Raw genomic sequence first — 20604 nt, 5'->3', positions numbered from 1 at the left:
ATTTCAGCTCTGGGGATGTGCCTGCAGTGAAAAAAAAAAAATTGTCTTAGAATGTTTTTAACTTTGAGGATAAATGAAATGAGATGTGTGAGAAAGGAGACTTATGATACAGGATCTGAAGGGAAACAACAAACACTGAGCTCTTTCTCCTGTTATCTGGGAACATGCTTACGTTCAAAGTAATAATGGAACATCAGCTGAATGGTGTCTGTAGTATTGAGGACAATTTTGGTCAAGGAAGGCTGTTAGAAGATACAGCTTCTCCAGTACAGGTGTATGCTACAGTCATGAGTAGTAGTATGCTGTGTGAAGATTGAAGAATAAAAAAAAAGTTGCTTTGTAATTAAAGTTAAGCTCCTGTTAAGCATCCATAACACATCACAGCATCTGCAATGATGCAGGCAGTGTGTTGTCAGAGTAAAGACTAGCTCTAAAAAAGTTACTGGGAAGGTAGAGGTACCATGTCTTCCCCATATCATTAAGGGGAATTGAGTTTCTTGCTAGATCACACTTGTAGAGGAGGCAAATTCTAGTATGAAGCAAGTTGGTAGCCACAGTGCTAGGAGGATAACTGGTGGGTTTTTTCCCAATCTCTAATTCACTGTGTAATGTATATATTGTTCTTTGTTTTATGATACCACTAATCATGATTATGGGTCCCATCAAAATAAATACTCTGCAAACACAGCAAAAGAGATCTTTCTTCTTTTGCTGCAAGAAACAGATTTTGGTCACGTGCTACTGCACTTCCATCACATAGGTTGCATATCGTACTTAGGATTTTGTTGCGGAAAGTGTTGTTTATTTATCTTAAGGACATAAAAGGGAAGAATTTTGGAAAGCAACAAGTAGAAGATGAGTTTAAGCAGAGGTTAGGGAGACAGGTAATAATCCTATCTGCAGTCTGCCTGGTTTATGAAGATCAAGTTGTGAGTGTCTGCTTCATACATCATTGCCAAACAAATTATGAACATACTGTTCTTTATTTATCTGTTGTCAGAGATGAAGTATCAAGTGCAGCAAATAAATCTTGATTTTCATGAGCTCAGTTGACATCCTGGAGCCAGGTAGCATATAACTTGGATCTAATAAGCTGAGCAAATGCGACATGGAAGACAAAGAGAGAAAGACTGTGTATGCAGCTTCTCAACTCTAGATTACATTCTTTCACTCCAACCCTCACCTCCCGTAATATCCCTAACTTCTTAAATTAACGCTGTTTCATTTAAAGCAAAAAAACCAAACAAACAGGAAAACAGCACACCTTAACCTGGGGTTCAGAAAATTGTATGAAACCCTAAAATTCAAAAATACTCCTCTAAGCTATATGGGATTGTATCTTTGGCAGAGCTCTATGTTTGTTTAAGCAATCTGCCTGGAGCCAGGATTAAGCACTTCAGGGAACTCTGCTGCAGAACCAGCTGTCCTGGACATTGTCATACATTGAAAATATTAGAGCCAGATCTTTGTCAAGGATGCATTGGCTCAGCTATACTGCCTTCAGCAGAGCAAACAGTACGCACAAGCTGTCCAGCGATGCATTTTCTTCTCTGGCCAAATGAATGGAACGGCTTCCTCATCTGCTTGTTCTAGACTCTTTTGCTTTAATGTGCATTTGTTTTAATTACTGCGTATTTATTTCTTATTTGGTGGACACCGGGGACCGCTCTGTAGACTCCAGAATATTGTATGTTTACACTTTATGTGGAAAAATGTATATAACTGTGTGTTACTTAAACTTGAAAAATGCAGATTAGCTGAAAAAGTACAGGACTGATGAAGAGATGGTATATGATTGCAAAGAAGCTCACAAACAAGCTTTTTAAATGCAAGACATCTACAGAAGTAATGTGTCCTTAGAATAAATAACATTTAGTGAGAAGAATAGAAACAGAAAGGAAAATCAGCAGTAGAAATAACAAGTGTGTTTATGTAAATCATTTGAGGTGTGCTGAAACAAAACTGAGAGAAGTGAGAAGCTACAAGGATAAAAGTAACTTTTTTTCCCCAGCTCTCCCTAACTTTTATAGTTTGGCATTGCTAATTGTCACCATTGAGTGGAACTTCTTTCTGTTGCAGCTGTTAAGAAGTTCTTTGGTGAACAACAGGACACAAGCCAAGGTGGCAGAAGAGCTGGGTATGCAAGAATTTGCCATCACTAATGACAAGACAAAAAGACCTGTAACTCTTCGAACTAAGACTTTGGCTGATCTCTTGGAATGTGAGTTAATTCAGTCATAATGGCTTAGTACTTATGCAACTTTTTTTTTCCTCAAGGCTTCTTTAAGAAAGCCATTAGAAATCCCCCCCAAGTCACTATTAAAATGTATGTTCAGGTTTTCAAATGAATTATGCCTACACCTCTGACAGCCAGATTTTCGAACACTACCCTAGATTTTTGAAATCTCTGTGACAGCATGAAGGAGGTGTAATTGGAGATACAAAGTTTTAGGCTTAGAAATTGAGGGGTCATGATGACCAGGTCAAAAGCATGTCTAGAAAGTTAAAGCTTGTAATCCATGTTGAGCGATTTAACAGCAGTTTCAATGTTTCATTAATATGTTCTTGTCACTGTTGGAAGATAAAGTAGTTCCTTCAGTAGGTGACTATTTCTGTTATTCATTTGACTGCATTTTAGAAGCTTTCAAAATGGTCATTCCACAAGAAGGGAAGCTATACAGAAATTAAATTATTTTTAGTCTGTTTATGGAAGTTTTTGCTGCCTTTTTTCCAAAGAAAGTGGAAACTGATAAGTATTCTGCAAAGAAAGTTAATCCATATTGTCCTGGTTCTGGCAAGGATAGAGTTAATTTCCCAAGGAGCCAGGACAGGTGAACCAAGCTGGCCAGGGGCTATTCCATACCATGTGATGTCATGCTCACCATAAAAGGGGGCCAGTCGGGGAGGGGTGGGTTCCAAGGGCTGAGCATCCAGTTGGTGGTAAATTGCTTTCTGTTATCACCCATTGTGAATATCTGTTATCAGTACTGTTGTTGATTGTTTCCCTCTCCCTTGCTGTCCCAGTAACCTGCCCTTATCCCAACCCTCGAGGCTTTGCCATTGTTTTTCCGTTCTCTTCCCCAGCCCACCGGGGGAGGGGTGAGTGAGCGGTGCGTGGCACCCAGCTACCAGCTGGGGCTAAACCACATCAGTCCTTTTTGGCGCCCAGCGTGGGGCTCGAAGGGTTGTGATAACGACAAGTTTGAAAAAACAAAGTTGTTATAAGCATTTATAATGTTATTGAAACAGTTGCTGGTCATAATGATGTTCTGTTTGGTCACATGGCTCTGGTTTGTAAACCCGTGTTTACTCTATGTAATCCCTGCGGCACTGTTTATCATCTCTGGGAGAGGGGTTTATGTTCTCATGTTGTTGTATTGTGTGATAATGACTTATGATAAGATATCATCGACAGTCATGAGTCTGAGCTGGTACTTGTATGTAGCATTTCTGTCAGGCCCGTACCTCGGTCAGTATCTTTCAGAACTGATTAATAATTGCACCCAATCTATGGGAAAGACAGGGGGGGATACCTTCTCTCACTCTTTCACCTCCCCTTTTCCCTTTTGGTTGGTTACAACAATTTTTAAGAATTTTGAATACCCTTGGAATGTTCAGGCCAGTATATTCCTATTGCGAGGTCTCCTGCATGCTTTCCAACTCCTGTTCAGGGTTAGCAAAAATTGTTTCAAGAATACCACCCAAGGATCTTCCCCAAGGCTGAATGGTCAGGGCTGGCATGGCATGTGGGAGAGTATGGGCGGGTATCTAGAGACCTTCTCACCCCCAATGGTTTGGAGCTTCACTCCCGAACAACTGCAAGACCCTGATAAAATGGTAGAATATTTGAAAGGAAAATGCTGTGGGGGTTCTAAGGAGACACAACTTACTGCACTGTGCTGGGCCCTGGCCACAATCTGTCAAACACTGCTTGAGAGTAGACAGCACCATCCGGCGGGGGAGAGCGAGAGAGCAGACCCACAGGCACTGTGGGTACCCAGGCCCCCGCAACAGGCGCTACAGCTACCCAAACCCCTCGCAACAGGCACTGTAGCTGAGCTAAAAGATCAACCCATACCAGTATCAGTCGCCACTATACACAAAAACAAATACACAAGGAAATCGGTTCACTTAGTGAAGGATGATGATGAATCGGGACCATCACGAGAACAAGAAGAGCCAGAACCAGAAGTGATCACCCGATCCCTGTCCCTGAGTGAGCTGCGAGATATGTGGAAGGATTTCAGCTGCCTTCCAGGGGAGCACATTATTACCTGGCTGCTCCACTGCTGGGGTAACGGGGCCAGTAGCCTGGAACTGGAGGGCAGGGAGGCCAAGCAGCTAGGTTCCTTGTCTAGGGAAGGGGGAATTGACAAGGCAATTGGGAAGAAGGCACAGGCCCTCAGCCTCTGGAGGCAACTCCTTTCAAGTGTGAAGGAAAGGTATCCATTCAGCGAAGATGTTGTATGCTGGCCAGGCAAGTGGACCACCAGGGAGGGAGGTATCCAATATCTGAGGGAATTAGCCGTGCAGGAGATGGTTTATTATGATCCGGACAACGCACAGTTGCCCACAGACCCTGATGAAGTCCAGTGTACGCAACCCATGTGGCGAAAATTTGTACGAAGTGCACCATCATCGTATGCCAACTCACTGGCAGTCATCGACTGGAAAAGTGAAGAGGCACCCACAGTGGATGAAGTGGCTGGCCGACTCTGGCAATATGAAGAGAACCTTTCTTCCTCCCTTGTCTCTGCTGTGGAGAAACTGTCCCAGGACATCCGCAACTCAAAGAGGATTATATCTTACTCCCCACCTGCACAGACCCGTATTTCAGCTGTTAGGAGTAAGCGTTTTTCTGCTCCAGAGAGGGGATATAGAGCGTACACACCACGAGGTATCCTGTGGTTTTATCTGCGTGACCACGGAGAAGACATGAGGAAATGCGATGGGAAGCCTACCTCAACGCTGCGGGCACGAGTACGTGAGCTACAAGGCAAGACAGCTGTAAAAAGGGACTCTTCCAGAAAGAATGCTGCTCCAGTTTCCACCGGGCAGCCCCCCAGATCGAGTGAAAGGCCCAATCGCACTTACGATCCTCTTGAAGGGACTTCTAAGTCCTTTTTGCAAGAAGTGAGTAACAAATATGTTGAGCAGGATTAGAGGGGCCCTGCCTCCAGCTAGGTGGAGAAAAGGGACAACAGGGTACATTGGACTGTGTGGATTCAATGGCCTGGCACATCGGACCCACAGGAGTACAAAGCCCTAGTGGACACCGGTGCAGTGTACCCTAATGCCATCCAGCTATGAAGGGGTGGAACCGATATCTATTTCTGGTGTGACAGGGGGATCCCAACAGTTAACTCTGTTGGAGGCTGAAGTGAGTCTAACTGGGAATGAGTGGCAAAAGCACCCCATTGTGACTGGGCCAGAGGCTCCGTGCATCCTGGGCATAGATTACCTCCGGAAAGGGTATTTCAAAGACCCAAAAGGCTACCGGTGGGCTTTTGGAATAGCTGCCTTGGAAGCAGAGGAAATTGAGCCATTGTCTAGTTTGCCCCGTCGCTTGGAGGACCCTTCTGTTGTAGGGTTGCTGAGGGTTGAAGAGCAACAGGTGCCGATTGCTACCACAACTGTGCACTGGCGGCAGTATCGCACCAACAGAGACTCCCTGGTTCCCATCCATGAACTAATTCATCAACTGGAGGGTCAGGGAGTGATCAGCAGAACCCACTCACCCTTTAACAGTCCCATATGGCCAGTGCGGAAGTCCAATGGAGAGTGGAGGCTGACGGTAGACTATCGGGGCCTGAATGAAGTCACACCGCCGATGAGTGCTGCCATGCCAGACATGCTGGAGCTTCCATATGAACTGGAGTCAAAGGCGGCCAAATGGTATGCCACAATTGATACAGCTAATGCATTTTTCTTGATCCCTTTGGCAGCAGAGTGCAGGCCACAGTTTGCCTTCACTTGGAGGGGCGTCCAGTACACCTGGAATCGACTGCCCCAGGGGTGGAAACACAGCCCCACCATTTGCCATGGACTGATCCAGACTGCACTGGAAAAGGGTGGAGCCCCAGAGCACCTGCAATACATTGATGACATCATTGTATGGGGCAACGCAGCAGAGGAAGTTTCTGAGAAAGGGAAGAAAATAATCCAAATCCTGCTGCAGGCTGGCTTTGCCATAAAACGAAGTAAGGTGAAGGGGCCTGCACAGGAAATCCAGTTTTTAGGAATAAAGTGGCATGATGGGCGGCATCAGATCCCAATGGACACTATCAACAAAATAGCAGCCATGTCTCCACCAACCAACAAAAAGGAGACACAGGCCTTCTTAGGTGTTGTGGGTTTCTGGCGAATGCACATTCTGAATTACAGTCTGATAGTAAGCCCTCTCTACCACAGAACCTGGAAGAAGAATGATTTCAAATGGGGCCCTGAGCAACGACAAGCTTTTGAACAAATTAAACAGGAAATAGTTCTTGCCGTAGCTCTTGGGCCAGTCCGGGCAGGACCAGATGTAAAAAATGTGCTGTACACTGCAGCCGGGGAGAATGGCCCTACCTGGAGTCTCTGGCAGAAAGCACCAGGGGAGGCTCGAGGTCGACCCCTGGGGTTTTGGAGTCAGGGATACAGAGGATCCAAGGCCTGCTACGCTCCAACGGAAAAGGAGATATTGGCAGCCTGTGAAGGGGTTTGAGCTGCTTTAGAGGTGATTGGCACTGAAGCACAGCTCCTCCTGGCACCCCGACTGCTGGTGCTGGGCTGGATGTTCAAAGAGAGGGCTCCTTCTACACATCATGCAACCGATGCTACGTGGAGTAAGTGGGTTGCACTGATTACACAGCGGGCTCGAATAGGAAGCCGCAATCGTCCAGGAATTCTGGAAGTGATCACAGACTGGCCAGAAGGGAAAGATTTCGGAATGTCGCCAGAGGAGGAGGTGACAGGTGCTGAAGAAGCCCCACTGTATAATAAACTAACAGAAGATGAGAAACCATATGCCCTCTTCACTGGTGGGTCCTGTCGCATCGTGGAAAAGCATCGAAGGTGGAAGGCCGCTGTATGGAGTCCTACATGGCGAGTTGCAGAAGCTGCTGAAGGAGAAGGTGAATCGAACCAGTTTGCAGAGGTGAAAGCCATCCAGCTGGCTTTAGATATTGCTGAAAAAGTGGCCAACACTGTACCTCTATACTGACTCATGGATGGTGGCCAATGCCCTGTGGGGGTGGTTACAGCAGTGGAAGCGAAACAACTGGCAACGCAGAGGCAAACCCATCTGGGCTGCCCCATTGTGGCAAGATATTGCTGCCCGGCTAGAGAAGCTAGTTGTAAAGGTACGTCACGTAGATGCCCACGCACCCAAGAGCCGGGCCACAGAGGAACATCAGAACAACCAGCAGGTGGATCAGGCTGCCAAGATTGAAGTGGCCCAGGTGGATTTGGACTGGCAATGTAAGGGTGAATTATTTATAGCTCGGTGGGCCCATGACACCTCAGGCCATCAAGGAAGAGATGCAACATATAGATGGGCCTGTGATCGAGGGGTGGACTTGAGCATGGACGCCATCTCACAGGTCATCCATCAGTGTGAAACGTGCACCGCCATCAAGCAAGCCAAGCGGGTAAAGCCTCTGTGGTATGGAGGCCGATGGTTGAAATATAAATATGGGGAAGCATGGCAAATCGACTACATCACGCTCCCACAAACCCGCCAAGGCAAGCGTTATGTTCTTAGAATGGTGGAAGCAACCACTGGATGGCTGGAAACTTATCCTGTGCCCCATGCCACTGCCCGGAACACCATCCTGGGTCTTGAAAAGCAAGTCCTGTGGCAACATGGCACCCCAGAGAGAATTGAGTCAGACAACGGGACTCATTTTCGGAACAACCTCATAGACACCTGGGCCAAAGAGCATGGCATTGAGTGGGTGTATCACATCCCCTACCATGCACCAGCCTCTGGGAAAATTGAAAGGTACAATGGACTGCTAAAAACTACCCTGAGAGCAATGGGTGGTGGGACCCTCAAACACTGGGACACCCATTTAGCAAAGGCCACCTGGTTAGTTAACACTAGGGGATCTGCCAATCGAGCTGGCCCTGCCCAATCAAAACTTCCACGCCCAGTAGAAGGGGATAAAGTTCCTGTAGTGCGCATGAAAAATATGTTGGGTAAAACAGTTTGGGTTATCCCTGCTTCAGGCAAAGGCAAGCCCATCTGCGGGACTGCTTTTGCTCAGGGACCAGGGTGCACTTGGTGGGTGATGAGAAAGGATGGGGAAGTCCGGTGTGTACCCCAAGGGGATTTGATTTTAGGTGAAAATAGCCAATAAATTAAATTGCATGATGTTAATAGCTGTATACTGTCTCAATGGTATGACCATAAGAATCACCCAAAACTAATGAAGGATGGACTTTGAAACTGAACAGAGTGCCACGATGATGGAACTAGAACTGACTTCAACTGGTGCCCAGGAACTTCATCGAAAATCACATCTTTGACATCCAGACTGTGAGCATGAACCATGCCAGATACACCGGCCGTGAAAACTCCGGATGTAGCGTGCAACAATCCAGTAGCACGCACCATTGCTCCTGCTCTGAGAGACTGTAATGGCAGATGGAACCCAAAAGCCATGGACTAAATGAACTCAACGGACATTTTAGAGCGATAGCCTGTAGAGTTAAGGGAATGAGATCTGTGAAATAATCTGGGCATGATGTAGGTGGTATGGAATAAGGGGTGGATAATGTCCTGGTTCTGGCAAGGACAGAGTTAATTTCACAAAGAGCCAGGACAGGTGAGCCAAGCTGGCTGGGGGCTATTGCATACCATGTGATGTCATGCTCACCATAAAAGGGGGCTGGCCAATCAGGGAGGGGCAGGTTCAGTGGTGGCTCCAGGATGGGCTGAGCATCCAGTTGGTAGGTAAATCACTTTCTGTTATGACCCATTGTGAATATCTGTTATCCGTACTGTTGTTGATTGTTTCCCTCTCCTTTGCTGTCCCAGTAACCTGCCCTTACCCCAACCCTCAAGGCTTTGCCGTTGTTTTTCTGTTCTCCTCCCCATCCCGTCAGGGGAGGGGTGAGCGAGTGGCCGTGTGGTGCTCAGCTGGGGCTAAACCATGTCACATATCTTGTATATTTTGATATTTTTTGTCAACTGTTCAGACCCCCTGGCTTTTGCCAAATCCTCAAAACAAATGAAATAGCACACAAACAGGAGTGATTTCTATCTAAAATTTTTTATAGTACCCAGTAGTGATTTATTTGTAAGTATCCGTGGTCTCCTGGTTAAAATGGGAGATTAGCAGCTGAGTGTTGTTTCTAACTCTTTAAATGACTGAGTGGATTTGGGTAAGTCACTTAATCTCTTGGTCAACTTTATTTTTTCCTGTGTATGCAGGATAATAATACCCTCATCAGATCACTGCTGTGAAAGGTAATTGAATATGGCTTTAGAGTACTCAGAGATACTTGTTTCTAAAATTGCAAGCCATTAACATTCTTCTTGGATGAGTGACAGTACCTTTTTTTTTTCCCTAGCCTTTATTGCTGCCTTGTACATTGATAAAGATTTGGAATACGTTCACACTTTTATGAACGTATGCTTCTTTCCACGGCTAAAGGTAAGATCAGTCAGGTTCCTACTTTCCTGCCACTGTGTTTTAACATGTTACTGCATTTGGGATTCTTACTACACTCTCTCAATTATAAAAGCATGTTTGAACTTCTTACAGGAGTTTATTTTAAATCAAGATTGGAATGATCCTAAATCTCAGCTTCAGCAGTGCTGCTTGACTCTCAGGACAGAAGGAAAAGAGCCAGACATTCCTCTTTACAAGTAAGAACTCGCATCTTATGCATACAAGCTAATTATCAGTCTTTCTTGCATACAGAGGAAGATGTGATCAGTCACCCTATGTTTTCCCCGTGGGTTATTTTATTGTAGTTATCCAAGCCCTCCAGTCTCTCTTTGTCTGAAGATGGAAAATGTTGAACCAATGTTGTCCAAGCTTTAGGTGTTCTAAGCCTTTAGAAGGCAGAACTAGTAATCATCTTCCCTTGTACAGTTGCAAGGGAAAATATAATCTTTATGTTCAAATGGAGTATTTCATTGGCATCATTCTATATTTGTTGTTCTTTATATGTAAGAAATAGCAGTATTTTAAATGAAATTGATGTATCAATGTCTGTTTGGGTATGAAGTCAAGAAATCTCCTTTTTATTTTCAGTAGTAGTGTGACGTTTCTCTACAGTCTACATTATTATGCAAACATAATAAATGTCTGGTGTTACACATGCTGATTGTAGGGTCTGTTTCTAATCCACAGAGTCAGGCACTGAAGGGCAACAGAAGTTTTGGACACTTTCACTGTGCAATTCAGCCCATGTATGTCCTCCTGTTTAGTGATAGAAGAGGTTCAGGGTAATGAACCTCTTAACTTGTACACCTCAGATACCTGAAGCTGGATGGGATGGATCTCCCTTCTCTCTTTCAGTTGTAAAATAGCATAATAGCTGCTTCAAAGAGGTAGTAATAAACTTAAGATTGTATATTGCATCCATATCCATTTAATTGATGTAGGAATGGGTGCAATGTTAGTGCTCTAAAGAAGAGATAAAGGCTATGAAAGTTCAAGGCATGTATTGTTGGGATTATTATATTGAAAAAGTATGAAGAATGAATGTCTACGTGCATTTGTCACATTTACTGAAGTCAAGTTTTCAATGAAATGTAGCAGTTCAGTTACAGTGACAAGCAGTGCACTTCAGAAGTATGATCGCTTTAACGCAGCAACTGATATTCTGCAAATCTGACTCCTCAGTGTCTCTGTATGAGGGCTCACAGCTTTGTCTTGGGTGAGGGAGATGAATACAAAAGAAACAATTCCTGATTCTTGTAAAACCCACTGGGTATCAAGTACCAAATGTTTGTTTTGTTTTGCTGTGATGATAAATTGATTTTTATAGTACAGCTTAGAGCTAGCAAAATGCTGTTATCTTCCTATTATCTTGTTAAATTCCTTTTCTTTGCGTTATCTGTTTCACTGCAGTCAGTACTATTGCTTTTAAATTTGGGGTGGGTTTTATTTGCTCTTGTCACAGCACACGGAGACAGAGTACTTTAGCTAGATACTTTAAAAATTGATGTGAAATTGGTGCTCCTTCCAAAAAGAAACAAGGTAGTGGACAGGACTCGAGCTGACAGTGGGGAGAGATTTGGGACAGCAGGAAGAAACAGCAGAAGCAGCAATACATTGCATGTCTAGGGAATTATCTTTTTTCTCCCTTTAGATGGTTGTTGATGCATGTCCCAGACTTTAGCTCAAATGGAAAGTTTGTTTCGTGACAAACTAACTTTTCAAAGCTGATGGAAAATTTGTTTGTACTGTGATAATTCACAGTAGAGAGCTACCATGTCCAACATAAAGTCCTTTTAAAACCTTGCTAACTGCACAACTCTCAGGGACTAAAATTCTAGTGTTCGTATTGGTGTGATTATTTGCAGTTGCACAGGTACACACAGTTTATATGACTTTATTACAGGTCTTTTCACAGTGTTTAAGCACTTTGTGTTATAGTTTGCATTTTTGTTTATAGGGTAGACTTTTAATTTTCATACGGTGCTCCTGAATGAACCTCAAGGCATAAATATAACCAATATAAACAAGGTGCATTTTATGTAAATTTCTCCTTTTTATTGTGCACCATACTGGTAATCTCTGGGTTAATGTGATTTATACAAGCATCTTTCAACCCTTGCTCCGTGCTTTGCGCTAATTCCACTATATGTATCGACCAGACTGAAAGCTTGGTGATGTATGTACCACAGATTCTGGTTTTTAATACTTCCTGCTTTAATAAATCATATCTTTCTTGTTTCAGGACTTTGCAGACAGTGGGACCATCTCATGCCAGGACATACACAGTAGCTGTTTACTTCAAAGGGGAGAGAATAGGATGTGGTAAAGGCCCAAGGTATAGTGAAAATTTAATCACATGGTATTAAAGTTTGAGTGTGGCAGTGCCCAAAATGACTAGCCATGGAGACAGACAAGTGTGTGGTTGGCCTTAGAAAAGGAAAGCTATAGAACCTTCTTCAAGGTATTCTGAGTTTCTGCCTTAGGAATACCTGAAGGGTTCAATGTCTGTATAGTTTTTGGTCTTAAGCTTTTTTGATAAACTTGCCTTCAAGGTGGCTAGCAGTGCTAACCAGTTTGTGTTTCTCAGACTAGAAACTGCAGAACAGCTTCCAGGAAACGGTGACTTTAATTTTGGCTTTGCTGCTGGATTACTGTCCAATTTATGCTGGCAAGTTAAGGGTGCAAGGCTCTCTTTTTTTTTTTTTTTCTTTTTTCCCCAATGTCATTACTTCTAGATATTTTAGAATGGTTCCTGAAGTTGCAAAGACTTCAACTGTGAACCCCAAAGACCTAATCTTATTTTCTGCTACCAAATCTGGTGGTGGTTAAAAAATATCATTGGTTTTATAGTGTTCACACCTCTATGATTTTGTTCCTTTTTTTTTTTTTCTCTCAAGTAAAAGAAAATGTTTCGGTGAAGAATGGACTAGAATATTCTGTTAGTGTTATTGATCTAAATTTAAAAATATTCTACTGGAGTTGTAGTGCTACTGCTCACATATTTCTGGAAAGGCTGATATGTCACACAATCTGGGAATTACTAGATACTGGTTATCCAAAGAGTTTTATTACAAAAGAGTATCTAGTGTTCCACTTTGTCAGAAACTTTATTCTGTACAACTTAGGTCTCATGTAACATGTTTTTATTTGGCTTTCACAGTATTCAGCAAGCGGAAATGGGAGCCGCAATGGACGCACTTGAAAAATGTAAGATATTTGGGCAACAAAGAAAATCTGTAGTTTACATCCTTGGTCTTTAGTGAGGTGCAGCTTTCGTGGGGAGTAAGATTCGAACAGAACGTATGTGCTGAATGCTGTCAGCTTCTGAACAGCAGGTTTTCCTTTTAGTACTTTCAAGATGATTTTGTAACAGGTGAAGTTCATGTGATACCAATAGGTATTTTTTAAAGGGAGTTGATCAGTGATAGAGGTTGCAACTTATAGGGAACCCTGTGCAGTGAAGTCTCATTGAGATTTTCCATGATTAAATATGCAATGGGATAAGACTGCTTAGTCTCTGACAGTGTGGTTGTCTCATCTTCTAATTTAGAGGAGGAGGAAAATTACTTTTCAGTTGCCAATTTAGAAAATAAAATTAGATCTCAGATTATGCAGTAGACTAGGTTAAAATCTAACAGGCAGATCCCCAGCCAATGTAAGTTAATATTTATCTGTTAAGAACATTCTATATCAGCTGAGGGTCCAGTGATCTCTGTGCATTTCTCAAAATCATGCACAGGATAGCCAGCATGGGAGCTGTCCTTCATTGCAATGGAGTCTTAGGTGTGGACGTACTGTAAGCAAATAGATTACAGGCATTTTGTGAAGCAGAAACTCTCTATTCAGAACAACATGAGGAAGTACTTTTTTTTTGTTGTTCAAAGGAAAGACATGTAGTTCCTCAGATGCCAAAGGTTTTTAAACTGTTATCTCTGCATCTGGAAATCCCAGGGCTTAAAAATTTCAGAAGACAATGAATCCCTGTAATTCAGAATTTTTTTATATCCATCTGCTAGCTGTGTACTTTTCACCACCAGTAAATTTGACAAGTAGAAAAAGCATAACTTCCCTTCTCTGCTGAATATCTGCAAAATGTTACTGCAGTTTCCTTTGAGTGTGTTTTCTTGTGACAGTATCACCACTCAGAGAACTGTGAGCTTCATCTCTTGTCAGTCAAAGGACTTCACAGCTCTTTTCTGACATACCTATTTGTTTGAATACCATGGACCTCTAGAGGTCTCTACTCTAACTGCCCTTGAAAACAGAGCCAGCTTTCAAGTTAGGTCATGTATCTCAGTGCCTTGCTAGTCAAGTTTTGACTGTCTTTAGGGATGGAGGCTCCACAGCCCCTATGGACACCTGTTCTACTACGTATACACTTGTGGAGTGGAGTTTGTTGTTGTTGGCTTTTTGATGCATAGTTGACTTCAAGTAAAAGTAATTTTCATGTACCTGTTTATATATATCATAGCCATGATGAATTTATTACATAAATTTCCTTCTCAACATCTTAAATGGATTATAAACAAACAGGTTGCTACTGAGCTGAGTTCTTCAGAGTTCTTAAAGAATCACGTTACAGGCACAGTGCTGAAAATCCAATTTTCATTTTATGGTGCACATGAGCAACAAAATATCCCAGAACTCCATTAAACAAAGGACTAGTGTTTTTAAAAGCGGTAGCAATTTAAAAACAATTTGCTTTTGTTTAGATTGCTTTCTGGTTTAAATAAATACACCCTCCTATGCCCGAGTTGTAAATAACTGATGAATAAACCTTTTATTCCTGTAGTGTATAATAAATGGCACAAATTTCACCAGCCAATAAAACAAAGCAGTTAGAAAGTCATTCCGCTCTACCACAGACTCCTGCAGATTATGTGCCTTCTGCACCATGTTCTCTAGCTGAACAAATCTGTGCTGCCTGGGACCCAGAAAGCAGAGGAAGACGCTTGGTGTCAAGGGACTCCTCTCTGAGGAGCCTCAGCTGAATTCTCTCTTGGTAGCCAACTAGAGAGGGAGCAGTCCTTTGCCAAGACATCTTCCAGATTTGTTTGTGGCTTTAAAGGTCAGTGTAGTAACCTTTTGCATTCATCTCAGACACAGATAGTTAGCCAGTGCTGATGCTAGAGCTCTGTGTGATCCCAGCAGGATTTACCACCAACTGCAGACTGCCACGTACTCTACCATGTCTTTGTTTTCTGACCGGCTGGAGGGGGCAGGTCTCTGCAGCACAGACACAGATGAATGTCAGCACCCTGATCATGCAGAAAATGTCATGTTCTGTCAGCTGTGCACTAAATTGAGAGCAATTCTGATCAATTATATAAGCTGGTTTTACAGCCTCAGTTCTAACTAGTATACGTACGTACCAGCCAATGGACAAACGTCTGAAATCAGAAGCATCCGTCTCTCTAGCTGTTTCTCCATCACCTCAGCCTTGTCTAGTCTGTGTTGGCCAGTCTTTACTCATCCATGCTCTGAAGACTACACTAAGGCTGTATTCTGGTACATAGCCAAGCATTAACTTTTTCAGGAACAGATTTTACTGCATTCCATTTTGCTACACTATCACTTTCTCATTAGGAACCCTGCCATAATGTGGGGCATCTAGTGGATTCTACATGGTCTAAAATAATAATAATAATGGAAACATTTGTATAATGCTTGGAACAAGTTGCTCATACTTTTTGGAGTGAGAACAAGACAAAAAACCCCGACAGCGTTGACAGTAGTCTCACATTAATTTTTCAGTATTGACCACCTGTTGCTAAGGGAGCAGAATGTAAAATCCAGGTTATACCTGGCCATGTTGCTATACCAGGATTTTATATTTATTTTTGTTGAGTGTATTAGATTTGGCAGTGCTTTGTTAGCAGGAGAAACAGATGTGGAAATCATAAAGAAACTGAAGTCTTAGAACACACAGCCCTGGTTTACTATGAATTATTAGAAATAAATGAATAAAAATGGTAATAACATTATTCCCCCCTATCCCTAATCTCATCAAACTTTTCAAAAAAAGAGCTGAGGCTTTCTGTGTTCCCAGTTTTTGTTTATTAATGTAAAATATTTCTCCGTGTGTCAGATAACTTTCCCCAGATGGCCCATCAGAAACGGTTCATTGAACGGAAGTACAGACAAGAGTTGAAAGAACTGAGGTGGGAAAAAGAGCATCAAGAGAGAGAGCCAGATGAGACTGAAGAAGCAAGGAAATAAAAGGAGGGCACAGAAGCAGTGGTATATTTACTTAATAACTGACTGTGGCCTACAGAGACCTAACCTAATTTCTTGCAGATGATGAATGAAGGGTGCCTGTTGATATGAAATAGAAAATCATTATTTCTTCTTAAAAAAGTGCGTGTATATATTGTATTTCTTTGGTTTTAAATGCAAAGTTTGTTTGGCTTTTTAATAAGATCTGGTTTTAAATCCTTTTAATTTTTATGAAAAGTTGTGGGATTATTTTTATTATTTTTATCGTCTTGTATGAAGTAATAAAGTATTCATTTCAAAAGCCTGTAGGAGGAAACGCTGTTTAACAATTGTCTTCTATGTCCAAATGCTGTTTTGTCAGTGACTAGCGAAGTTACTACATGAACTCCACTGTGGAGGAGGAAAGTGTTATGAGAAACTAATTCAGCAGACCACTTAAGCATGTACCTATCTTAAGTTTTGCAGCTAAATGTACTTCTTGACTCTGTTATACCGGAGCCATAAACTTCCGGTCCTTTTACGGAAACTGGTACAGTAATTTAAGCAAAGAAGTTACTCCGGTTTAAACAGTCGATTCCACATCTGGAATGTGAAACAGGTGTTTGTGGAGGGTTGGGGTTTTTTGTCTTTAAATCAGTATTATAAAACTCTAAGAAAACAAACATAATTATGAAGCAAGAGAATGACAGCTTTTTTTTTCCTGGAGAATGTACTGAGTTTACATTTACAAGTTTAGTTTCATTCTCAACTTCTTGTGCTATCAAACTGATGTCTACTTCAATGGATTTCTTTGTCCAGAACAAACCAGTGTGACCATAATATTCAAATGGTGTATTAGAAACTCCATACAGGTGCTCTTCCGGTTAGGTTCGTTGAAAACTGGTTGTATCCAGAGGAGGGCAGAATTTCTCCCCAAGGTATACTTCAAAGGTGGTGTACAGTTTTAAGTCACCCAGTTTTCTTGATTTTTGGTGTCTTGTATTACAGACAGATGTTTCTTCTGTAAAAGTTCTGAATGGTACCAAAAGTGGAACATCCACTGTGTATTCTGGTGTTTTTTCCCCCACTGACTACCAGCTTCATTGCAGATGTTCGTACTTTTAATTTGCCTGCTTCAAGCCATTCATTTTCGTTACGCTGATTTCTGAGTTAAACCAGTCTCTTAGTACATATTGTGTAGTCATTTCTCTGTCTTTTCTGGTAAGTGAAACAGATACAACTTTTATTTTCCTTAACTGCATATTTTCTTCCTGCTTCAGATCCTTCTTGGTGAGTTATTTATGCGTCTTTATCTGACATAAGTAACACAGATGTGTGTGATAAGATACCAAGCAGCTTTGTGAGCATGGATGTATGAGTCTGGCCCAAAGAATTCATACAGACTCCTGAAAGAAAACTTTTGCCCAATGGCCACACTACACTCAGCGGTTGTCTGAAGCAACTTTCTGTAAGTGTGTGATGGGCATCCATGAAAGCACTTTACTGCAGGTGCCAAAGTAGACACAAGTGTAGCTGAAAAATTCAGACTACCCAAATGTCTTCCCAAAGTTTCACTTCTGAGCTAATCGATATGTGTATTTTCATAAGCACATTTTTGTACACATGCAATGTGAGATGCACTTAAATGTGTTTTTTTTAAAAAACTTGACCCCACAGCACTACCTCACTTCTTCCAGCTTCTATGATTGCCTTTTCTTAATGGATTGATGCTCTACATCCATTTCAGAGGATGAGAGGGGGGAAAAAAAACCCCTACCAAACACATTCTGTAATTTAGAGAATGATAATAAACCATTAAAACATAAAGGAGGGGATAAAAAACAAGATAAAGGCAAGGAGCTGATCTCTGCTGGATGCTGCTGTTCTTTGACTTTCGAGAAGTGATTGTAACTCCTTGTAGCTTCAGTCTGTAAATAAAAAGCTGAAATGCCTCTGAACAGCAGCAGGCTTGAAAAGCAAGCAGCAGCAACTCCCCTGTCCTCAAGTCTTTTGTATTTCCAAATCTTTTGTAGAATTGCCCATCTGCTTCTAGCAGTAAGTTGAACTGGTGCATTGGTAGAGGGCTAAGGGTAATTGTGTACACTGTTATTTTCTTTTTCCCTCTTAACTGTGACCAGAATCATGTGTTTAACAAGTAGAACATGCAGTGACTTCATTTTCAGGTGTATGGTTGCTTCACAAATTTCTCTCATCGTATCTGATATCACCACTGTACCCCAGTGGAATTGTTAGCTCATGGTTTAACATTACTTTCATTCTTCCTATACATCATTTCACTTTTCAGTTGTAAGAAGACTGTGAGCTTATTCATAAACACTTGCACAAAAATAGATTGAGTTTATCAGATATGCTGTTTGGGGGAAGGAAACCAGAACTGTTTTCTTTTCTTTGACCCAGAAATTGCTTGAAAACAAACGAAAATGATTTCTGCATTCCATTACTACAGTTAATGAATTTTAGGTCTTCCTCAATAAAAAGTAGATGATAACCATTTTTTCACAAGTGGGCTATTTTCCCTTTTTTCACTGTATAAGCATGGGCTAGGAAGATTGCCTGAAGAAATTTTGTTTTCCTTGTCTTGAGGGCAAAAAACAAAATAAAAGATAAATTCATGTTTCCTTTGTCTGTGTCAAAACTGCAGTGTCTTTCTGTGTATGCACTGTCTAAAAACAGGGGCTGTCAATGTTTCTGCTAATTTAAGGAGATGCATAGAATGTGTAATGTGAGCACAGTCCTTTATAACACACACTAAGTAGAGAAAGTTGTTTCTTTAAGTTGCCTTAAATTTGGGGGAAAATTATTACTAAGTTGATGTTACTCAGTGGAACAGCTGTAGTATATAACTAGGCAACTTTGGCTGCTATTTTTGGAAATGCGAAGGTGTCTCTGGCTTATTGATAATGTAAGGTCCTTTTTTGATCGCTCCAGGGCCTGATGTGTTCTGATCCAGAGGTTCTCATGCAAGATTTATTGATTTTATTTGGGTACAAGTCAATGAACAAAGAAAAGACTGAGATCTGTGTGCATCCAGCAGATCCTGTGAAAACACATTTCTTTTTTTTTTTTTCCAAAAATGTGCATATGTACAGAGCACTGAATAGAATCGTAGCTCATTTGATTAGGAATTTTAAGTGAATTTACATAAAATTCATCAGCGTTATTTGCAGGGCCCAAGTTTGCTTTGTAAGATTGCAGTTTCTGTAAGATTATTTAACAGCGATACTAAGAGAACCTTGGTCTCTAAGACTGTTGTAAACACTATTGCTAATAAAAATTTCCAGAAAAGACTTCAGGCATAGTTGTTACTTGCTAAAACAATTTGGAAAGATCAAAAGGCAAATCCCGATCATCTGTCTCCCTACTTCAAAGACTTTGATTATACAGGCTACATGTTTAAATGAAGTAAGCGGTTCACTTGTATAAAGTTTCTGTTTGGTGGAAGTTTGTAAAGCCCTAAAAGAGCTGAGGGAGTTGATCATCTATATTGTGCCATTGTGCGTTGTCTTTGGTGGGGATGATGATGTGGTAGAGATTTGTGACTCACATCCCACCCTGCTTCTCCCCTCTCCCTCCCGGCCCCCGGTTATATATTTGTCATTGAGCATTTGAAATAGTTTTGCCTAAATGGGGGAATAATAACCAGAAAGTGGTTCCTGTTTTGTTCCTTGAAGTGTAGTGAAAACTTGCAGTTGGAAAGCGCTCTGCTGTCTTCTGTTGCCTGCAAGCCTTAATGTTTAGCTCTTTAAATGACTGACATCTCACTGCGAATAGGCTCAGAAGGGCAATGTGACATGTCCCGTCATTGCTTGCTGCTAATTATTCTTGGCCAGTAAGCCATGGTGTCTGGCAACAGGTGTTCTGAATTCTGCTGTCTGTTCTTTCATTCATAGTTAAGCAAATACGGTGAATAACTTGGAAAGCAGCTGCAAAATAAACTGGTGGCTGCATAATGAACTTGCATTTACTTATTACACTAGTGAAAAAAAAACCCCAACATAGCAATATGGTAGGTGGAGCAGGGAATTGGATCTCTCATCTGTCATGGATGCATCTACCAACTATCTTCTCTCCTGGATGTTTTGTTTCCATGCCTGTTTTCTCAGGTACCCTCAAATTTCACAGATTCTTTCTGGGGTCCTAAGATTAAACAGGTTACATGCTCCAGTCACTCAGCTTTCCCCATGTATCAGGAGTAGGTTTACCTCAAGAGTCCCTTTTCTTCACCTGTTTGCTACAGATAACAAAGGAAGCATGAAATTACACTCAAACCCTCACTAACTAGGTATATTTCCCTTTGTCAAAATCCTCACTGCATTCCTTAAAAGGATTCCCAAATCTTTCATGAATAAGGGTCTAAATGATATACCTGTGACTTACAATGCAGTCATACCTGAGTGCCTCGAGCATGTGATTCCGTTGCTCTTCACTGCGCCTGTGTGACGGGTATAAGGGGTATTAATCTCCTACTGAGACCTGAAAACAAGGACGAAATTGTCACTTCGGCCTCAGGAGACCTGTGGTAGGGCAGTGATGCCCTGGTCTGTGGATTAAGTATCATTTCTTGGAAAGCCTGCTACATGTCTCTTCCCCTGCCTGAGAGTGTCTTTGAGGGAGAAGAAAGAGAACTTGGCCGTGCAAACTGGGGACTGGCACCCTCATCCCTTTTTCCTGTGGAGTCTTGGGAAACAATGATTGAGAAGGTCTCTGAAATTAGGGATGCTGCTACAAG

General features: G+C 41.9%; 1 protein-coding gene across 4 annotated transcripts in view; it reads left to right on the top strand.

Moving 5' to 3' along the window:
• The window catches only part of DROSHA (drosha ribonuclease III), an 81198-nt gene extending 62051 nt beyond the window's left edge, over window positions 1-19147 (top strand). For 3 of the 4 annotated variants that reach the window (XM_054815089.1, XM_054815087.1, XM_054815088.1), the window contains 6 exons: window positions 2080-2221; window positions 9559-9641; window positions 9753-9856; window positions 11902-11994; window positions 12820-12866; window positions 15748-18494. In XM_054815089.1, the coding sequence (XP_054671064.1) occupies window positions 2080-2221; window positions 9559-9641; window positions 9753-9856; window positions 11902-11994; window positions 12820-12866; window positions 15748-15878 (600 nt within the window). In that variant the 3' untranslated portion in view covers window positions 15879-18494. Of the gene's footprint in view, window positions 1-2079; window positions 2222-9558; window positions 9642-9752; window positions 9857-11901; window positions 11995-12819; window positions 12867-15747; window positions 18495-18803 lie in introns of those variants that run through there. The other variant, XR_008575697.1, reaches the window with a different exon arrangement.
• The last annotated feature ends 1457 nt before the right edge of the window (window positions 19148-20604 follow it).

This window comes from Grus americana, chromosome 2, assembly GCF_028858705.1.
Source record: "Grus americana isolate bGruAme1 chromosome 2, bGruAme1.mat, whole genome shotgun sequence".
Classification (NCBI taxonomy): domain Eukaryota; kingdom Metazoa; phylum Chordata; class Aves; order Gruiformes; family Gruidae; genus Grus; species Grus americana.
Note: the sequence above shows the minus strand (reverse complement) of the source record. Positions and strands in the feature narration are given on the sequence as shown.